Source organism: Citrus clementina, unplaced genomic scaffold (genome assembly GCF_000493195.1).
Source record: "Citrus clementina cultivar Clemenules unplaced genomic scaffold, Citrus_clementina_v1.0 scaffold_4, whole genome shotgun sequence".
NCBI lineage: Eukaryota > Viridiplantae > Streptophyta > Magnoliopsida > Sapindales > Rutaceae > Citrus > Citrus x clementina.
The window spans coordinates 25,421,217-25,439,136 of NW_006262274.1; the positions used below are offsets into that span (position 1 = coordinate 25,421,217).

General features: G+C 37.2%; 2 protein-coding genes across 3 annotated transcripts in view; one reads left to right on the forward strand and one right to left on the reverse strand.

Annotated features, from left to right (window-relative positions):
* The first annotated feature begins 6,218 nt into the window (after positions 1-6,218).
* On the forward strand, positions 6,219-12,965 carry LOC18044352 (DNA topoisomerase 2). 2 transcript variants are annotated; one of them, XM_006439016.2, is made up of 19 exons: positions 6,219-6,993; positions 7,327-7,595; positions 7,682-7,748; positions 7,837-8,107; positions 8,210-8,412; positions 8,515-8,724; positions 8,809-8,922; positions 9,016-9,126; positions 9,225-9,389; positions 9,476-9,817; positions 9,925-10,058; positions 10,149-10,494; positions 10,576-10,762; positions 10,894-10,943; positions 11,035-11,457; positions 11,544-11,712; positions 11,816-11,880; positions 11,961-12,069; positions 12,252-12,964. In XM_006439016.2, the coding sequence occupies exons 1-19, from the start codon at positions 6,424-6,426 to the stop codon at positions 12,815-12,817; spliced, it is 4,371 nt and encodes a 1,456-aa protein (XP_006439079.1). In that variant the 5' UTR covers positions 6,219-6,423; the 3' UTR covers positions 12,818-12,964. The 2 variants fall into 2 exon arrangements, with proteins under 2 accessions (XP_006439079.1, XP_024041601.1); XM_024185833.1 differs by having other exon boundaries at positions 8,515-8,922; positions 12,252-12,965.
* Positions 12,966-14,761: 1,796 nt separating this feature from the next.
* Positions 14,762-17,920, reverse strand: part of LOC18044353 (protein OBERON 4) — a 4,845-nt gene continuing 1,686 nt past the window's right edge. The window contains 2 exon segments of the mRNA XM_006439017.2: positions 14,762-15,612; positions 16,030-17,920. The exon segment at positions 16,030-17,920 is cut by the window's right edge and continues 100 nt beyond it. Coding sequence (XP_006439080.2) covers positions 15,092-15,612; positions 16,030-17,920 — 2,412 coding nt within the window. The 3' untranslated portion in view covers positions 14,762-15,091.

Consider the following 17,920-nt stretch of genomic DNA (forward strand, 5'->3'; position numbering starts at 1 on the left):
CACACAATATTGGAGACAGGCATACATGATTTCAATTTAACCTGCTTATTAAGGGACAGTTAGTTATTCGAGTGTTGGAATACATGTGAACTTATTGTTGTCCATGTGCTATGGTATCCACGCTGGCAGCCTGGCACGAAGGGATAGGGAAGGATCCCCGCCCGATAATTCATGTGCTCGCAACATTCCAAGAGAGAACGGATCTGCTCTGCACCCGCAATCCTCTGAAACCCAATCACAACCGGTTATTCATATTTTTAGATTGGAAGATTGCCTATTTCTTCTCCACTAAAATTAATAAATATCACTTATTTTTTATTTTTTTAATAATCAATAATTTTTATTATTATAATTTTATAATATTATCATATTTTTAAATATATTTTAATTTATATTAATTAAATAAATTATATAAATACTAAAAATAAAAAATATATAAATTTTAATGTGAATAATAAGATTAGTATAAAAAAATTTCTTATATATTTATTATTTTTAAATATTTTTCTTATAATATATATTTTATATTCCTTAAATAAAATATTAAGTAAATAACTCATTTATTATATTTTTTATGCTAGAGATGAAAGTTGTTTACTATTATAAAAAAGGCTATAATTATGTTAGAGTTTATCTATCATAGAGTACGAATTCCAACCACACACATAAAATAATAAATAATAAATAATAATTTTTGTAATTTAAAATTACCCAACCCTTAATAAAAATGACAAGAGGTTTAATAGGAGAACCTGACGGTCTTCAGGCATGATTGACGAGGTGCACGTGCGAATGGGGCCACAGTTGGACCATTTCGTGGATAATTTGGGATTTGGTTGTTGAGCAATGAACAGGCTAAAAGAATCCTGAGTGCAAAGGAAAAGTGTGTACATGGTCCCCCGTTAATGAATAAATCTGATGAGCCATGTTTGACTGCTGTGGCGGTGCCTTTTTTCTTTTCTTTTTTTTTTTCCTAAAAAAAAAACAGAAGAGTGCGTGATATATATATATATATATATATATATATATAAATTATCACCGATCCTTAATAATAATAATAATCACTTGTATTTTGTCCTTATATGAAATTATAGAAAAGAATAAATAGTTTCTAAATCATAATTGATTTGTTTTTAATTAAGGTAATGGGGTTGATTACTTGAAGAACGACGAGGAGGAAGATGATGACGAGGGCAACGAAAGCGAAGCAGAAGGAGCTCAACTGCTCAATGTGGGAACGGGAGATCCGAGCATATCAGAAAGTGTGAAAAAAAGAACCGCAGCCCGCAAGGTAATGCCGAAGATGGAGGATTTGAGCTCTCAGCTGCGGACACACCCGATGCCTCTGTTGCTGCTGCACGACCAGAAGGGGAAGAAGCTGATGAGACGGGTTGAGCTTTGAGACATTGATCCTGGCTAGACTCGAGAGAAACAATACAAATTAAAAAAAAGTCATCTCATTCGAGCACAATACCAAAATCACAAATTGACAATTTTACATGACTCGTGAGAAAGAATTAGGGATGGCAATTGGAAGGCTTGAATTCGGGTTTGTCCTCGAAAAAAGTATGATTATTTGTATTTTGAGTTGGGTTGGGCTCAACTTGATTCGGGTCAGAGTCGAATCGAGTTAAGGTCGGATTAGATTTTTTTAGGTCCGTACAGTATTTTATAGGGGTAGGCATTTTACCCGATCCGACTCGATCCAACCCGATAAATTTTGGGTTCGGGTCAGATCGGTTCGGCATTGAAACCCGATCGGATTGAAAGTTACAAACCCGATCGGGTTTCCAAAAAAAAAAAAAAAAAAAAACCCCTAAGCTAACACTGCAAACAGCACACAGCCACACACACATACGCTACTGCACACACAGTCACACAAACACAACACAAATCACAGATTCATTCACAGCACAAACACACAAACACAAGGCTGTTGTTGCGCACAAAACACATCCACGGACCGCACCCAATGGCCAACAGCAAGTCGTCAATGGAGTCCACACCTCAAGAAGCGTCCGCCTGTGTGCTCACTGTTGCTCGGTGTTGATGCGAGTTTGCTGGTCCGCGATTGCTGCTGCCTGCTGCGCACCCAATCGATTCCCGATCTGCTGCTGCGCGAGTGTGCGTCATCCCATCTGCTGCTGCACGTCCGTGGCCACTGTCCACTGATTTGCATCCAAGTGCCAAGTGCCACCGCCCGAATCTGAATTTTATTGCTCCAAGACCCGAATCTGATCTGCATTTTGCTGCTCCAAGACCCGATCTGCATTTTGCTGCTCCAAGACCCGATCTGCATTTTGCTGCTGCTCCAAGACCCGATCTGCATTTTGCTGCTGCTCCAAAACCCGATCTGTATTTTGCTACTCCAAAATTCGACCCAAACTGCATTCTACTGTTCTAAGACCCGAACTCAACCCGATTTTTTGAACCGATCCGAACATATATCCGATCGGGTCGGGTCGGGTTGGGTTGTAAGTTAGGGTTGTATTCGGATCAATATTTGCCCAACCCGAACAACCCGAAACCCGATTGGGTTGACCCGAACCCGATTTTGCCCACCCCTATTTTCTATCTCATCTTAAATATTTTGTTTTGTTTTGTTTTGTTCGATTTTGCTTTATTTTATCTAATTTTACTTTGTTTATCAATGATGTAAAACAAAATTACTTTGTTCTAAAACCATTATATATTTATATGTCCATAATTCTTAATAAAAAAAGAAAAAAATTTAACGTCTTATATAAATAAAAACACACAATTTCACAACTCAACAAAAAAAAATTCATAATTTTTCTCATAGACATTGCATCCAAAATTACTTTTTTATATATAAATACATGTATATATATCCTCCATAAAACTAAAAAGTTATAATTTTTCATAATATTTTCAATTTTGAGTTAGGTCAAATTGGTTAAGGCCCAAAACCTGACCCGAATTTGATCGAACCTTAATTTTTTTGCCCGAGCTCGACCTAAAACCCGAAAAATTCGGACCAAAGCCCGAAAATTTTGGGTCGGGTCAATCAGGCTAAAATTTGCGCCCGGTCAAATTGCCATCTCTAGAAAGAATAAAAACTAAAAAGATGAAAATGATATCAAGAGCAAGTTAGGTACATATAGGGTGTGTTTGTCACACTATATTATATAATGTTGTATTGCATTATTTAATGCAGATGTATTGTATTATGTTGTATTGCATAAGTATTGTATTATATTCATGTTGTACAATGTTTGGTGTTATACTATATTGTATTAATTTTTAATTATATTATGTTTGGTGTTTCACTGCATTGTTATTTTGGTGATTAATTAAAATTACATGTTTGGAAAACAATATTTATTAGTGCCTGGAAAAAAAATATGGAAGAATTTAAGAATTTTTACCTCAATTTATTTAGTAAAAATGTTTAAAAATTATCATAATTCTTGATAAAACATACTTAAAATTAACAAATTTGAAAATTTTTGACGACGTAACATTTATTTTTTTCAGCATTTTCTCCTTTAAAATAAAAACCCTTATTTACTAAGAAATGAAATCAATAACTTTAAAGAAATTATTATTATTACCAATTAGATTGAGATAGCAAAATATAAAATAAAATTATTAATATAAATTTTTTATTTAAGTTATCAATTATTATATGTATACAATAAAAAAAATTTATATGCATGTTCATTAATGTTTAAATAATTTTTATTCAACAATATGTCTAATTCAATCATTTATATTATTACAACAGTTTAATGGTAAAATTTACTAGAGGTATAAGACTATTTTCAAAACTAACAGTACTTTTAAAAATAAATTTTATTGAATGTTTAAGTGATTCTCCTTATATTAATTATTTCTACAGCCATAAGTAGATTTTGGCGGGGAGGGTCAGAGGATCATAAGAGTATTCATTGGGCAAAATGGGAGCGATTGTGTTATGCCAAAATATGAGGGGGCATGGATTTTAGAGATTTTTCCAGCTTTAATCAAACTTTAATTGCCAAGCAAGGGTGGAGAGTTATGTAAAATCTAGAAGCTTTGGTGACATATGTTCTAAAAGCTAGATAATTTAAGTTTTCAAGCTTTATGGAAGCAAAATTGGGCTCAAAACCCTTCTTTTGTGTGGAGAAGTATCTTATGGGGTAGGCAACTTCTCAACGAAGGGTTAAGATGGAGGATTAGTAATGGAGAGTAAGTGTATATGTATAAAAGCAATTGTATTCCGCAACCTGAAACTTAAAAATCATTTTCCCTCCAGATTTTGCCCTCAAATTGTGTTGTAGCTAACTTGATTAGCAACCAGCAATGGAAGGAGGATGTAATTGTTCAGAACTTCATGAAAGAGGATGCATAAAGGATCTTAAGAATTCCTCTCCCAGGGGGTCCATAATTGGATAAGCTAATATGGCATTTCGATAAGGATGGAAACTACTCAATCAAGAGTAGGTATCAAATAGTGTTAAAGTTGAAATTTCCATAGGCTACTAGCAATTCAGACAAATCAAAGACACACTGGGGAGTTATTTAGTCGAAGGAGACTCTATAAAAAATTAAGGTGTTTATGTGAAAAGCGGCCCAAAACTTGTTGCCAACAACTTACAATCTCTGGAAAAAGAAAGGTTATAAAGGAACCATTGTGCTATAGATGTAGAGTGAGGACAAAGATATCTTCCATGCTTTAATGAGATGCAAATATGCTCAAGAGATATGGAAATTGACAGAATTCTACCAAGACAGCAAGATATGCTGAGTGTCCTCCAAGAGGTGGCAACAAGTAAAAGGGGAAAATATGTAGAACTAATAATTGCAGTGTGCTGGTCTATTTGGTTTTTTAGGAATCTTCTCATCTTTGAAGGTAAGAAAGAAAATTCTCAATTATCAGTTGTGAGAGCTGTAGTAGTTGTGGAATCCTATCAAAGAGTTAATTTACCATCTGATCAAACAGTCATCAAGCAGCAAAACAACAACCAGCAAACATGGCTCCCTCCCCGTAATGGGTGGTGCAAAGTGAATGTTGATGCTGCAATTAGATCTTCAAACCAGACAACAGGGCTAGGAGTAATGATCAGAGATTCTAGAAGCAAAGTGGTAGCAATAGTAGTTCAGATGGTTCCATGTAAAGGGACAGTGGCTTATATGGAAGCGGAAGTAGTAAACTTAGGTATTCAAGTAGCTCAAAATATCAAGTTCTTGCCAATGATTGTTGAGTCCGATTCCAAATAAGTTGTTGTTCTTTCTCAAAACAAGAAAGGGACCAAGTCATAAATTTTCTAGATAATAACCAGTATTCGAGCTAGCCTAAGGGACTTAAATAGGTTCATAATTCAATTTCTTCCAAAAACTTGTAATATTACTACTCATGCGGTAGCACATAAAGCTTTAGATTTTGATACCTCTTCTATATGGCTGGGACATTTTTCACCTGAAGTGAGGATGTTACTTTCTTATTTCTTTTAATTGAAAGTCATACTTTCGCATAAAAATTTTTTTGTTTACAACACAGCTAATAACAATTATTTTAAAAACTAAATCATTACAAAATTAGCTCTAAACATGTTGTTAATAATCATGACATCTGAATATAGAGAAATAAAAATTATTTTAAAATTTATGGTAGAGTTAATTGAAAAATAGAAATTAATGAAATAAATTGAAATGATTAAGTATCGCGGTTCATTCTTTTTATTCATACAAGTGGAATAAACTTGAGCTATTTAACCTTTTTTTCCTTTTTTTTAATATACACCATTAAATTTTAAATTTTCCAATATACAACACTTCATTTAGCACCAAATTTTTCCCTTGTCATTATTATTTTTTTATAATATTCAAACAAACCATTCTTATTTCTCTAATTCCTTCTTTTTAGTCTCCATTCTTGATCAAAGCGTATTACTCCATTTTGTTTTTATATTTGTCCCCTTAAAATAATTTTCTTGTAGTCTAAGTGTAAGCCCGAAGCGCGGAACAATCCAGAAACATTGGATCCATAAAGCCCAATAGTAGCATGAGGGCACGGTCCTTCAATTTCAAGTTCCCTCCCAATCTCAAATTCAAATTTCAAATCCCCACTCCTTAACCTGACGACCGTTTAGCCCCCAGTCCTCTTCATGTTCCCTTTCAAGTTTCAAACCCTCATTTACTCACTTTCTCTCTCTAAGATTCAAAGACACCCTCTCTGTGTCTCTCTTTCTCTCTCCCCCCCCCCCCCCCAAAAAAAAAAACCCTGACCTTCGAAATCAAGAATTGGATAACTAAAAAAGAAAACAAAAAGAAACCAGTTTCATATTCTTCTTTTTGTTGTTCTTGTTTCAATTTCTCTCTTTATTTCAAGAAACCCATCGATTTTTCTGGTTTATCTCCCTAAAACCCTATTCAAGAAACGATCCGGAGCCCGAACTTTAAAGAAGCCGATAATTAATCATGACGGTGGATAAGAGACTGCCGTTAACCACCAGCAACAATGCGAACGTCGTGGGACCCACGGCTCCAAACAAGACGATAGAAGAAATGTACCAAAAGAAGAGCCAGCTGGAGCACATCCTGCTCCGACCCGACACTTACATCGGGTCAATCGAGAAACATACGCAAGCGCTCTGGATCTACGAGGAGGAGTCCAAGACGATGATCCACCGCACGATCTCGTACGTGCCGGGGCTGTACAAGATATTCGACGAGATCTTGGTCAACGCCGCCGATAACAAGCAGAGAGACCCCAAGATGGACGCCGTCAAAGTGGTGATTGACCAAGAACACGACCTAATTAGCGTGTACAATAGTGGAGACGGGGTTCCTGTTGAGATTCATCAGGAAGAGGGAGTTTATGTGCCGGAGTTGATATTCGGGCATTTGTTGACGAGCAGTAACTACGATGATAATGTGAAGAAAACGACTGGAGGAAGAAACGGGTACGGTGCTAAGCTTACAAATATTTTTTCCACAGAGTTTATCATCGAGACTGCTGATGGCAAGAGACTGAAGAAGTACAAGCAGGTGCACTTTCTCTTGATTTCTTTTACCTTATCTTCTTTCTTTCTTTCTTTCCCTGAGTTTTTATATATTTTTTCGTTGGGAATTTGTTTAATTTTCCGATTCTTTGTTGGGGTTTAATTCAACTGATTGATTGATGTTTTTAGGGTTTTCGGGATTAGGGGATTTTCTGATTTTTGTTATAATTTGCTAAATTTTGAGTGGGATAGAAATAGGGTTTTTGTGATCGTAGATTGTTTATAATCGACAAGCCTTGTGTTTGGAGTATTTTAATGCTTTTGCATTGAATGTATGGTCGATGATTTTTATAAACGTCTTGTTTCTGCTGATTTGAAGGTTTTCACAAACAACATGGGAAAGAAATCTGAGCCTAACATTAGCAAATGCAAGGAGGGCGATAATTGGACTAAGGTTTCATTCAAGCCTGACTTAGCAAAGTTTAACATGACCCATCTCGAAGATGATGTTGTTGCACTAATGAAAAAGCGGGTAGTTGATTTGGCTGGCTGTCTTGGAAAGTCTGTGAAAGTTGAACTGAATGGGCATCGGGTCCCTGTAAAGTCATTTGCAGAATATGTTGACATGTACCCAAAATCTGTCACAAGGTTACTATGTGAACTTTTAGTTGAATATATCTGACGCCTTCATATTCTTTGTGGGATTTGCTTATCAATTTCATTTGTTTGATCAGGTTTCATGAGAGAGTCAATGAAAGGTGGGAGATATGTGTGACCCTGAGTGAAGGGCAGTTTCAACAGGTATTTTAAAATATTTGATACTAATTACTTTTCGTAGTTGCACTTCTTTGGTATGAGGAGTATGCTTATGAATTCGGCTTTTCAACAGGTCAGCTTTGTGAATGGGATTGCTACAATCAAGGGTGGCACCCATGTAGATTATGTTGCCAATCAGGTTGCAAACCATGTGATGGCTGTTGTGAATAAGAAGAACAAGAATGCCAACGTTAAAGCTCATAATGTGAAGAACCATTTATGGGTTTTTGTCAATGCCCTTATTGACAACCCAGCTTTTGATTCCCAAACCAAAGAAACTTTGACCCTACGACAGAGCAGTTTTGGCTCTAAATGTGAGCTTAGTGAAGAATTTCTGAAAAAAGGTTTGTTACATTATATCATTTGTTTACTTTACCAACTAGAACTCAAAATCCACTAGCATTATATGATTTCTAGTTCATTCTTGTGTGCTAATTACATTGCAGTCACTGCAAAGTCTGGCATTGTGGAAACTCTGCTCTCATGGGCAAATTTCAAGCAAAGCAAAGATCTTAAGAAAAATGATGGAACAAAGACAGAAGATGTACGTGGGATTTCGAAGTTGGATGATGCTAACCTTGCTGGAGGGAGGAACTCGGAACAATGTACCTTGATTTTGACAGAAGGAGATTCAGCCAAGGCTCTGGCAGTATGTTCTCTTAATCGCTCATATGATCCATTTGAACAACATTGTATCTTCTTGTTCTGTCGTTAAATTTTAGAAATTCTAACACAATCAAATAATCATCAGATGGCTGGGCTATCTGTCGTGGGTAGGGACCGTTTTGGTGTTTTCCCATTGAGAGGTAAACTGCTTAATGTGAGGGAAGCAAGCAGTAATCAAGTCTTGAACAACAGTGAAATTGGAAATATCAAGAAGATTCTCGGACTGAAGCAAGGTGTTGAATACAACAATGTCAAGAGTTTGAGATATGGGCATTTGATGATAATGACTGATCAGGTTCTTTTAGCGCCTTTGAGTTTTCTCTTGTGGTTTATTTTAATATTTGCTTGGATAACAACATTTTGTTTTATGCTGGCACAGGATCATGATGGATCCCACATCAAAGGCCTCTTGATCAATTTCATCCATTCTTTCTGGCCATCATTGCTGAAGATTCCATCTTTCTTAGTGGAGTTTATTACACCAATTGTGAAGGTTGATGCACTTACTTTCTAACAAGTTCTTCATAACAGGTGGATTGTGTTTTTAAATCAATTGACGATCTTTCTGTATTTATTGTCCGTATAGGCAACTAACAAGAATGGGAAAGTATTATCATTTTATTCCATGCCTGATTATGAGGCATGGAAGGAAAGTTTGGGGGGAAATGCAAGTAGCTGGTCAATAAAGTATTATAAGGTTTGTCAAGTATAGTATTTTCTGTTTTGTAGTATCAACCATCGCTTCTAAATGTTTTTCTTCCTTCTGTAATACTATTAATATCTATAACCTTACAGGGATTGGGAACTAGTACCTCTAAGGAAGGGAAGGAATATTTCCAAAATATTACTTTGCACAAGAAAGATTTTGTGTGGGAAGATGACCAAGATGGGGAAGCAATTGAACTTGCATTCAGCAAGAAGAAGATAGAAGCAAGGAAGAAATGGCTCCTGCAGTTTGAGGTTTGACTATTTGAATTTGTACGCAGATTTCTTTTTCATTTTTCAAGTAGAAGTGTTAAGGCATTCACATTATTTTTGGTTTGCAGCCGGGCAATCACCTTGATCAGAAAGAGAAATACATAAAATACAGTGACTTTGTTAACAAGGAACTAATACTGTTTTCCATGGCGGATCTTCAAAGGTCAATTCCTTCGATGGTTGATGGCCTGAAGCCAGGCCAAAGGAAAATCCTTTTCTGCTCTTTCAAGAGAAACTTTATCAAAGAAGCGAAAGTTGCTCAGTTTTCTGGTTATGTTTCCGAGCATTCTGCTTATCATCACGGTGAGCAAAGTCTTGCCAGCACCATCTTAGGTATGGCACAGGATTTTGTGGGCAGCAACAACATTAACCTTCTTCAGCCTAATGGCCAATTTGGCACTCGTAACCAGGTGAGAATTTAATTATTCATCTCACTTTTTGTTATCGAATTGTACTTGCTGCTATTCTGTTCTCTTTACTTAATTTTGATGTGCATGCACAATCTGTTTCTTTACAGGGAGGCAAAGATGCTGCCAGTGCCAGATATATATTCACCCGGCTTTCTCCTATTACAAGGTTTTTGTTTCCCAAGGATGATGACAAGCTTCTGGACTACTTAAATGAGGATGGACAACAAATTGAACCCACATGGTAATTCTTTTATTTCTTAGAGCAAAGATTTCAGCATGTTAATTGTGGAATTCTAGACTAATCAAGCTTGTCTAATTCATTGTGTTATAGGTACATGCCGATCATACCAACTGTTCTTGTCAATGGTAGTGAGGGGATTGGAACTGGATGGAGCTCTTACATACCTAATTACAATCCCAGAGACATTGTTGCAAACGTGAGACGCCTGTTGAATGGTGAGATGATGGAGCCTATGCATCCCTGGTATAGAGGTTTTAGAGGAACTATTGAAAAGACTGCTTCGAAGGAAGCTGGGGTTACCTACACTGTTACTGGAATTATAGAGGAAGTTAATGAAACAACTCTCAGGATCAAAGAGCTTCCAATTCGTAGGTGGACTCAAGACTACAGGGAATTTCTGGAATCTATAATAGACCAGAATGATTCCTTTATTCGGGTAAATTTTATTATTTTCTAAGAGTTGTTTTTGAGAGTTCTGCATCTTCTTTCTCAACTTGCAATTCTGTTTGGTTTGCAGGGATTCAGACAGTACAGTGATGATACAACAGTTGATTTTGAAGTTTTCTTGTCAGAGGAGAGCATGATGCGGACCAAACAGGAGGGTCTGTTGAAGAAATTTAAACTAACTACTACTATTAGCACAAGTAACATGCACCTGTTTGATTCAAAAGGAGTCATCAAGAAATATGACACCCCAGAACAGAGTGAGTTAAAATCTATGCCAGTATTACAATGTTGTATTACACTTTATTAAAAAGTGTCACCTTGTTCAGATAAAATCTGCTGTACATAATAAATGTGATTGGGACTTATCTTTTTAATTTCCAATCTACAGTTCTTGAGGAATTTTTCCACATAAGGCTTGAATTTTATGAAAAAAGAAAGGTAAGAACATTTGGGCCATGGTGAATACCACGATATACTTGGTTCAACTGTTTCATGTTAGGATAGCTAATCTCTTTTCTGATGGATGCAGAAAGTTCAACTAGAGAACCTTGAATTGGAGTTGCTGAAATTGGAAAACAAGGTTCGGTTTATCCTTGGGGTGGTGAATGGTGAGATAGTTGTGAACAACAGGAAGCGAACTGATCTGTTACTTGAGTTACGACAGAAAGGTTTCACTCCTTTTCCAAAGAATTCAAAGTCTATTGAAGCAGTCGTTGCTGGGGCTACTGATGAAACTGAAGAATCTGAAGAGAACCCGGAGGTTGTCAATGGAGTACAAAGTATTGACTATGACTATCTTCTTTCGATGGCTATTGGAACCTTGACTCTCGAAAAGGTTCAGGGGTTATTGGCTGATAGGGATAAACTCAATGAGGAGGTTGATGATTTAAGAAAAGCAACACCAGAGTCTTTATGGGTGAAAGATCTTGATGCTCTGGATATGCAACTTGATGTATGGACCAAAATTACCATTTCTCCTTCTGACGATGTTATTTTAATCCTTGCTCTTCTTGTCTGATCATCTTGTGTATGATTCAGGAGTTAGACAAATCTGATGCCCGTGCGGAGGAGGAAAGAATGAAGATAAAAGGCAATGGGAATAGTGATGCTGGTCCAAAAATTGTTGCTAAAAGAGCACCCAAAAATGCAAGGAAGAATGACAAGAAATCCAACAATGCGAGAGCTACTGAAGCCATGGGAGAAATGGGTGCGTGTTGAATCTTTCTTGTTTTGGACTTTCCTTTTGATTTTTAATATACTGGGTTAACTGATCGAAATGTTTTGTTGTTTTCTTTTTATTGCTTCATCAGATAATGTTACTAAGGTGGTCAAACCTAAAGGCAGAGCAGGATTAAAGAAGGCTCCTGCTGAAAAGGTCTGCTGTTGTCTCTATTTTTCATTCTTTCCTCCGACATCTCTTCAGTACTCAATGATTTTATTTTTCATGTTTATCAGCTTGATGATGAGGAGGAGGACGAAGTGCCAGATTTGAAGCAAAGACTTGCTAAATTAAACGAACAACTAGCTTCAACTAAACTCGAACCTTCCCCTGATCAATCTGGTGGTGAGCACTTTTTGAATATTTGACATGTACAATACTTTTTATGGGAAAAAAATGAAAAATTGGTTTGCAGTCTTTTGAAACCATCTGTTTCAAAAGAAATTATGAGTTATCTTCAGCAACTAAGAAGGATTATAATTTGATGGAATGTTGCTATCAAACTTATTTTATTTCATTTCTCACAGTAATGGAGACTGAAAAGGTTCAAGTTCCAGCCAAGAAGAAAGAACCCAGCAAAAGGACTGCTGCCCAGAAGAAGGCAGTGACGGTTGAGACTTCTGACAGTGAGGATGAAATCATTATTGATGATGATGAAGCTTTTGAGATAGCAGCTCCAGAAGCAGGAAAGAAAGGAGGGAGAAAGGCTGCTGGAAACACTAAGGCAGCTAAGCCTGCTGTAGAAACAAAGAAGAGAGGGCCAGCCAAGAAGCAGCAGCCTGAGGCATCATTAGGCCAGAGGCTTTTGACAGAAATGTTGAAGCCCACAGAAAGCTCCCCAGAAAAAAAAGTGAGGAAGATGAGGGCATCTCCATTTAATAAAAAGAGTGGTTCCATGTTGGGCAGGGCTGGTACAATTGAAGAACCGTCAGGCTCTTCTCCGTCCACGTCTGAAGAAGTTGCTGAAGTTCTGCCGCCTAAAGCTAGACCACAGAGAGCAAATCGTAGGCAGGCAAGGTATGTGCTAAGTGACTCAGAGAGTGAGAAGGCTACTGATGATTCTGAGTTCGATGAAGATGAAGATGAAGATTAGATAAAAATTTGTCAGATGCTTTATTGTTCTTAGATTGTTGGAGCAATATGGCCGTGTAACCTTTGTGCCCAGGTGTGTGTTTATGATCAAATGAGTCACTTTGAATGACAATTTGAGAAAACGTCTTATTGCTAATTTAGTATGAAACCACTAATTCAAATTAGTCTTTAGGTTACACCACTAAAAAATGATAGGCCGCGTCTAGCTATATGGCCGTTGGATATTATCCAACGAACAGGTGCTGGAAGTAACTGGACAAGTCGGTAATGGGCCGGTCAACTAATAATAAACCAGTAATAGGGGTAGAGAGTAGAAGGAGCAGGAAAAAATTTCTTAACAACTAAACGCGCAGCACGTGCGATAAAGGGGTTTATGCAAGTGAAGGTTGGAACTGAATTATCGGTGTGCAAGTATTGGGTTCTGTGATAGTTAAAAAAATAAAGACTTAAACTATTAAATTAAATTTGAATATGAAAAAATTGTTAATGGAAATATAGACGCGGCGGAAAAACATTTAGCGGGGAGAAAAAATAAATGGAGGGAGGAAAGGATGTGTACAAGGTACGTGAATGTTTTTGTATTTTAATAAGATTGTACGAGTTGTGATTTTGTTGAAGATTTTTTTTGTAAACCGATCAATCGATTTGATATGATGGCCGCAAATTGAATAAAGAGACAATTGTCAATAAGCTGACGAAAAGGTAATGCGGCAGTCACCTATAGGAAAACAAGTGTTTGATAAAAGAACACATGTGATATGATGGAGGTTTGTTAACAACCAACACATTTAAAAGACCAACAAATCAGAGTATGCAACTAATGGTTGAAAACATCTTGTTGGGAGTGTGGAAGTAGTGGTAGGGGTAAGATTTGATATGAAAGTTGCGAAGATTGTGTTTGAACTATTATTAGTACAAAATTAAGAAAAGTATGGTGCTTTAATACTAAGATTTCAGATTACCCACTTTTTCATATGTCTATACAGTGATTACTAAACTAATGCCCACTTGGTTGTAGACTGCTTTCGAACAAAATCTCTTTTCCACGATTAAGGTTTCTTATCCTCAGTTCACAAATTGCTTCCGTATCCAAATTCAGAGTATAACATATTCCCATTTTCTATATCTTCCTCCCAATTTCTATTTGACAACCATACCTAACATCCTATGCCCATTTCTCCTTGTTCGTGCCTACCCAGACAGACAACTGCAGTCAAATAATTTTGTACACACACACACACACACACACAAAATAATAGCAAAATATGAATATTCATCATCACCACCTAGCTTTACCTTATAGTTGGGCACTCCTTTAGCACTGATTGATACAAAATTGCGAGTATATATGAGCTCTAAATACAAGTCTCCACAGACTTTGCCCCAGGATACTTCTACTCGCTTTACTCCACCACCACTCAAATGGTTATATTCCCCTACAAACAACTGCAACTGACGACAGCTATTAATCTAAGCTTACCCAACAAATACAGCCCTAATTCTACCGAGGAAAACCCTATTCGTCTTTGTTCGCACGTTGCCTATAGGTGAATCCCTTGTTTTTTGGTGTCAAAACCCTATTTCAGAACATTGATTGCTTCGTACACTTCCGACGAGGGGAGAAAGATGATGCTCCCCTTTCTTGTTATGTTTAATCTCAACCGTTAATTTCATTTATTTGCAATCCAACGCTAAATTTGCTAAAAGACAAACAACTAGGGTACCTAACCCACGGTGCAACGTAGTTGGATCCAAAATAATAATAATAATAATAATAATAAAATCAAAATCATAAAATTAGTCTCAAACCACAGGTCCATAACAGAGAGAGCAAAGACCAGACATACTAGAATTTTTTAACACGGAATGACCAATTAGCCTGTAGAGGACGAGTTTTGGTGAAATTTTGATTGGCAATATGCCGTGTTTATCCTGCACATAATACTTAAAAGCAACAGAATACATCTTAAAGTTAAATAATTACACAAGGATGAGCAACTCTATTCATTTATGATTGCATCCAACAAAATCAGCAATGCACATGGAAAAGCAGCCCAAAAACATACAACTACAATCTCTTTCAGAATTCTTCCACATTGGTACTGGTCATAGAATAAAGAGATGCAGTCTATTTACACATTTTGGTTAGCAGCAGAAGAGAAATATAGCTACTAGATTGAAAGTTAGACCTACGAATCAAAAACCTAAGACATATTGAAACCACAATTTAAGACATACAAGTTCCTGTGCTATATATGACAAAGTTACCTGCCAATTACATGGCAAGGTTTCGTCTTGTTGCTTCCATTTTCAACAAAAGATCTTTAATATCATCTTCCATTCTCATTTTCATACTAGAATATTCCCGATAAGCTCTGTCCAGAGCCTGGAATTCTTCTAACTTTTGTTTGCGTGCTTCCTCAGCCTCAACTAGACGCAATTTTGTGATTCTACTAGTATATTCTTCTTCAATTTTTTCATTCTTTGCAATTGCAATTCGTTTCAGGCCCTCAGCGTCTCTCCTTGCATCATCAGCACGTGCTTGGAACATTTTAGCCTCTGCCAGTTTAATTCTCACAATGCTCTCCAATTCATCAAAAAGTGGTTCCTTTTCAGCACCTTTTCGCAGCTCCAAGTCCAAGGTGCATTTATCATTCCGGTCAACATGGAAACTTGGAAGTAAGCTAGCTGATCCTTCCAATTGAGGAGGTTTATCTGAATAAACAGATTTGAGCCACGAGGCGTCATGGCTAGGCCCAGCAATACCAGTGCTGGCAAACTTGGAAGATTCACTATCTGCAATCACAATGAAGAAAATAAATAGCAAATATTTAGCAGTCTAGGAGGTGTAGCTCAGCCAAACATAGGGAAAAAAAAGAAACACATACACAACACAAAGCACAAAAAGTCCCATACTAGAACCATTGTTTTCCATTTCTTCTTACAAGTCATCAATAAAGTTTTTCATTCAGAACATTGTGCCCAAGCTAAAGCACTGGGAATTAAAGTTTTATGCACTTTAAACCTGCAAAATGTAAATCAAACACCACCAAATTGCCATAAGATTCATTTTAATTCATGTTATGCGAGCCATCCGATCTCCATTCTAAAGAAAATCCAAAAGGTCATTGGCGAATCATCATTTATATAAATATGCAAGAATATCTAGAATCGCATTAATAGTATTTGCTACTAATAACTAATAAAACTTACCAGTCAGGAAACTAACGATATAATTGAGAACCTCTGGAAGGTCAGACTTGTTCGACAGTCTAACTAACATCTGATCAGCAATTTCATGCAGCCTTCTTCCTCTCACATCCTTGCTGGCGGAAAAAATTCTCTTCACATATTCAAGTTCCTTGGACATTCTTTCAGCTGACCATTCTTTTGCAAAATGTTGAAAAACTTCTTTCACAAAACCAAACATTTCAGAAGGATGATCACAGGCAACACAATGAAACTGCATCTCAGTTAACCCTTGATCCCCAGTTGCACTACGTCCATTTCTGATATAAGATTCCCGCAACCCACAATCCGCATGGCACCAATGAAGACAAACATCACACCCTACCCAACTACATGTATTAGATGCCATGTCAAATTTTGAACACAGAAGACACATACAAGCACTGCAAAAGCCATTCTTCTTTGCACAAACCTTGCAGTCACATTCATCCACAGGCAAAGGACTTCGACATGTAAGATTTCTGCATCTTAGGTTCAGGAAAATCTCGGCCAAATCAGCTGGTGTAATACCACTGTCAAGCTGAAGATATTCTGGCAGACCAGTTTTCAAAGCAACCAAGATTTCTAGTTGAGCCCGATGACACTTCAAGAGCACCTCGATGGTCATGTCAGATCGACACTGCAGTGCATTCTGAAATGCACATAGTTGTGCCTTCTTATCTGCATTTAACATGATTTCACGGATGCTCTCCTTAAAATATTGAATGGATTGTCCATTCATTTCATGAAATCTCCTACCCATTACATGAAGAGGATCTGAAACTATCCTACTGATGATCGTCTCAACAAAATCAGCTCCACCTATGAGAAGTTCTTGTTCTTTCTGGCCACTACTTCTGTACAGGTTACCACCACCATGTTTTTCTCTCATTGCTCGCTTCTCAAAACTATAATTTGAACCAATGTCATGTGATCCAACACTATTGGAAGGGGATCGAACATCAATCTGTTTTTGAAAACTCAACTGTCTTTCAAGTCCATTGGGCATTTTAGCAGTTCCTTCAGTAACCCTAACATGTTGCCCTGGAGCAAGTTGACCATTTGGAATACCCTGTAACGATGTCTGAGAATGATGAATCGAGCCATTTCCATTCATCAAAATCTTTTGATACAAGGGCATTTCTTTATGCCTACTCGATTCATTCTGAGACTGTCCGTGCCAAGCTCCCTGAGAAGCTTGATCAATTCCCTGAAATATTGGACGGCTGTGAACTGACTGTTCGAAGTTATCCATGGAATTCTGTGTCAACGAACAGCTTGGATTATGATGAAAAAATGACTGAGAGCCTGAGAAAGACATAGATGCTGTAAACCCATCAGAGTTTGTACGAAATGTGTTTGTCAAGGACTGACCACTCCTCCCATGGCTTGGAGAGCCTGGAGCCTGGGAGGCACCAATAGGTAACAAGACATTAGGCAAGCTAAGGGAAAGATCAAGTGGCTCCAGTTCTAGCTTTTCATCTTTCGCTTTGTTGTTAGTAACCATTTCTACTCGCTCCTCTGGTTTTCTAACAGGAGAGCTCGTAAACAAATCAAAGCCCCTAGTACTTGGTCCTTCCATATCATCAGCTTTCCATGTCACAGTAACCAATGTTTCTCTTTCAACCATTGAACCATCCTCTGCAGCCCCTGCAATATGGCTTGGTGAGACAGCCACACTCTTGCCTTTATCCTTAAAATTTTGGATCAACCCCTCTGTTTCAAACACATTCACTTTATCTCCCCCATTCTCCTGCAAGATTTGGTCTTTATTGGACTCTGGCACTTCAAGTTCCTCATTTGTCTTTACCTCAAGATCAATCACCTTTTCTTCCTTGCTTGCCTCTTCTAAACACACAGACTTTTCAACAACCAT

Bases quoted from the DNA above. Each gene is read 5' to 3' on its own strand.
- LOC18044352 (XM_024185833.1), top strand. From the start codon at position 6,424: ATGACGGTGGATAAGAGACTGCCGTTAACCACCAGCAACAATGCGAAC. The intron at 9,390-9,475 runs GTTTGACTATTT...TTTGGTTTGCAG, and splicing joins AATGGCTCCTGCAGTTTGAG to CCGGGCAATCACCTTGATCA. The intron at 11,881-11,960 runs GTCTGCTGTTGT...CATGTTTATCAG, and splicing joins AGAAGGCTCCTGCTGAAAAG to CTTGATGATGAGGAGGAGGA.